General features: G+C 39.3%; 1 protein-coding gene across 1 annotated transcript; it reads right to left on the reverse strand.

The window, feature by feature from the left end:
• Positions 1-624: 624 nt before the first annotated feature.
• On the reverse strand, positions 625-999 carry LOC130975417 (putative protein FAR1-RELATED SEQUENCE 10). Its single transcript, XM_057900217.1, has one exon. It carries the CDS (start codon positions 997-999, stop codon positions 625-627), a length of 375 nt encoding a protein of 124 aa, XP_057756200.1.
• Between the last annotated feature and the right edge of the window lie 2,972 nt (positions 1,000-3,971).

Genomic DNA, 3,971 nt, shown 5'->3' on the forward strand with positions numbered 1-3,971 from the left:
GTGGTAATTCTTAGAAGATTCCAGGCTCAGAGTCTATGCTGGACTTCTAGAAATACTTGCATAATAAACAATCACATTGCAGGATCTCCGTCAGTGATAATTGCCTTCAGGGCCTTGCCCCCCATGCAATCAAGGAAGTTGTTCAAAACCCATTTATAGGAATCTTGGGACTCACAAGACACCATTGCCGTTCCAAAGACACATGTTTGATTGTGATGATTAACCCTCGACAAAACAATCATGGAGATGTTGAACTTGTTTCTCCCATATGTCGCGTCAAAGGCCAACATGTCCCCAAATACTTCATAATCTTCCTAGTTGCGTCCATCGCTCCATATTAGGTCACATATTTGGTCCCCTTTCCCAACCTGATATCTCCAAAATAGCCTTTCATCATCCCTAGCAGCTCGCTGGAGGAACCTAAGCGCAACGTTGACATCCCTGTTCTGCAACGCACGTTGCTTTCGAACCTCATTGTGCATATCTTGCTTCTAACTATATTGAATCCCCCAACCTACATTGCAAATGATTTGTATATTTTAGGGATACTTATTTTGATTTACCTCAGCATGTTCGTCTACGCAGTTTCAACATTAGACATACCCCGATGAACTGGCAAATATCCTACAAATATCTCGGGAGTAAAGTGTGATTGTGATCATCAAGAAATCTTCCAATGCACCACTTTCCATTAGCAGCATTCCGCTTGATCCTTAGCTTTGCTAGACATCCACACTTAGTAACAGGCTTGTACTCCCACTTTATATCAAACTTCGCCAACCACTTCCTCTGCTTGAACCCCTCTCTATTGCACACAAAATTATATCTGACCACCTCTCTTTTGACATTTTTTACCCTTTTACTCTTTCGAATAGCAAAACCTTTTACTCTACTATAACCAGCATAGAACTCCCTTGCTTCTCCCAAGGTACCGAATTCCATATTCCTTACCTTTTCCACCGTTATATGTCCATAATCGTGAGACGAATCAACAACCATTTTGACTGCCCTTTTGCCTCGGTGCCAGCTACATCCCCTTCAATACCTGCATCGAAAAACATGTCCTATGCAATAATCATCGTCATAATCCAACAACAATATAATTAATTTAATTCCTCTCAACCATAAACACCCAACCAATCCCCCCTCCATCACAACAAAAAGAATGTCCATGAAACTCACTTCAACAAAAGTACCCTCATCAGAGAATGACGATTCTGGTCCCATTGACGTCGTTGTGTGGATAGCATTCTGGTACACAAAATCGTGAGTTCACACTTCTCTCACAACTCCGTGCAGCTGACCAACAAGTGCACTGGGTCATCCAAGTAATACCTTACGTGAGTAAGGGTCGATCCCACGGAGATTGTCGGCTTGAAGCAAGATATGGTCGTCTTATAAATCTCAGTTAGGCGGTTTCAAATGGTTACGGGGTTTCGATAATTGAAAGATGAAGAAGACATAAAGTAAGATAGAGATACTTATGTAATTCATTAGTGAGAATTTCAGATAAGCGTATGGAGATGCTTTATTCTTCCTAAATTCTGTTTTCCTACTGCCTTTATCCAGTCATGCGTACTCCCTTCCATGGCAAGCTGTATGTTGGGGGATCACCGTTGTCAATAGCTACCGTCTATCCTCTCAGTGAAAATGGTCCGGCTACGGGTTACGTAGGGCTAATCATCTGTCGGTTCTTGATCGTGTCGGAATAAGATCCATTGATCCTTTTGCGCACTGTCACTGTGCCCAGCACTCGCGAGTTTGAAGCTCGTCACAGTCATTCCATCCCAGATCCTACTCGAAATACTACAGACAAGGTTTAGACTTTTCGGATCTCAAGAATGCTGCCAATTGATTCTAGCTTATACCACGAAGACTCTGATCTCATGGAATGGAAAGCTCTATTGTCAGGAGAGGCAACCATGCGTCGTGGACCAGGAGGCCAAGAGATATGCATTCAAGCTTGTTTTCAGGTAGAATGGAAGTGGTTGTCAGGCACGCGTTCATAAGTGAGAATAGTGATGAGTGTCACTTGATCATCACATTCATCATGTTAAAGTGCGAATGGATATCTTAGAACAAGAATAAGCTTGAATTGAATAGAAAACAGTAGTAATTGTATTAATTCATGAGGAACAGTAGAGCTCCACACCTTAATCTATGATGTGTAGAAACTCCACCGTCGAAAATACATAAGAACAAGGTCTAGACATGGCTGAATGGCCATGCCTCCCAAATAATATGAAACAATCAAAAAGGGTTCAAAGACCTGATCCCAAGATCAAAGATGATCAAAAAGATGAAAATACAATAGTAAAATGTCCTATTTATAGTGAACTAGTAACCTAGGGTTTATAGAAATAAGTAAATGATGCAAAAATCTACTTCCGGGGCCCACTTGGTGTGTGCTTGGGCTGAGCATTGAAGCTTTCACGTGCATAGGCTTCTCTTGGAGTTAAACGCTAGCTCTAGTGCCAGTTTGGGCGTTTAACTCCAGTTTTTATGCCAGTTCTGGCGTTTAATGCCAGAAAAGGGTCTCTGACCGGCGTTTTGACGCTAGTTTGGGGCATCAAATCTCGGGCAAAGTATGGACTATTATATATTGCTGGAAAGCCCAAGATGTCTACTTTCCAACGCAATTGAGAGCGCGCCAATTGGGCTTATGTAGCTTCAGAAAATCCATTTCGAGTACAGGGAGGTCAGAATCCAACAGCATCTACTGTCATTTTTCAGTCTCTGAATCAGATTTTTGCTCAGGTCCCTCAATTTCAGCCAGAAAATATCTGAAATCACAGAAAAATACACAAACTCATAGTAAAGTCCAGAAATATGATTTTTGCATAAAAACTAATAATTATTTACTAAAAACTAACTAAATCTTACTAAAAATACCTAAAAACAATGCTAAAAAGCGTATAAATTATCCGCTCATCACATTCTCTGAACTTGGTTCTAACATAAAACAAATTCTTGTACGTTAATATAAACAAAAAAATAGAGACCAAAATGCATTGTTATACTTGTGCACCTATTAAACTAGGATGATTAGCAACTTCGGGTTCAAATTGAAAATGACATGGAAATAGCTTTTTGTACTCGGATTATCAAACATTACATTTTCTAAATTAATTTGTCTGGGTACAAATCAAATCTACTAAACAATTACATACAGTGACACAACCTCACCAGAGGCTGTGTAAAAGCAACATGTATTTACCCAAACGAAGATATTCTCACCGGAAAAAAAATCATCAAATATTGGTAATTTGCATTCGGTCTACAATTTTTACTCCGAATAACTACATGTAAACTATTGCAATATCGCCATACTCACATATCTATTTTTAAATTCCAGATACCTTGAGAAAATTAATTAAAAATTATTTTTGATACCTACCTGCAGAGTTTTCGGCATCTTCCATTAGGCGAATCTATTAGCAAAATTATGTTGGCCTAAACTCCCAGAACTCTGTCGGCAGAGGCCGTCGGATATCAGCGATTTTCTCTTCTGTGCAGAACAAACACCATTCGCTATATGACAGACAACATTCGACCCCACCTTTGTCCAATTCGGCTGCAAATACCCTCACATTTCTCGAATCGCATCCACCCATGGATGATCTACTACGGATCTTTCTCAACAAATCATTAATTTCACCCATCTACTTTATTTCTTACAACCTAACTAGTTCATAACATAAAATCCTGCGCCAACCAATTCCCACATTTTTCTCTCCAATTTGCAAGTTGCTTAACATTGTCTTTTTTATTTATCTTTTTCGGATGCATTAGTAATTCACCCATATGCTAAAAGACAAAAAAAATCACAAGTTAATTGAATACAGTATCCTGACGCACGTAAAGCGTTTGGGTAAACTACCAAAAATACACTCGAATAATTTTGTCGCTAACAAAGATGCACTCGAATTTTGTTATCAACAAAAATGTTCTCAAATAATTTAAGAACATGA

The sequence above is a fragment of the Arachis stenosperma genome, chromosome 4, assembly GCF_014773155.1.
Source record: "Arachis stenosperma cultivar V10309 chromosome 4, arast.V10309.gnm1.PFL2, whole genome shotgun sequence".
In the NCBI taxonomy this organism is placed as follows: Eukaryota; Viridiplantae; Streptophyta; class Magnoliopsida; order Fabales; family Fabaceae; genus Arachis; species Arachis stenosperma.

Excerpts from the sequence above, each read along its gene's own strand:
- LOC130975417 (XM_057900217.1), bottom strand. The coding sequence starts at position 999 with ATGGTTGTTGATTCGTCTCACGATTATGGACATATAACGGTGGAAAAG.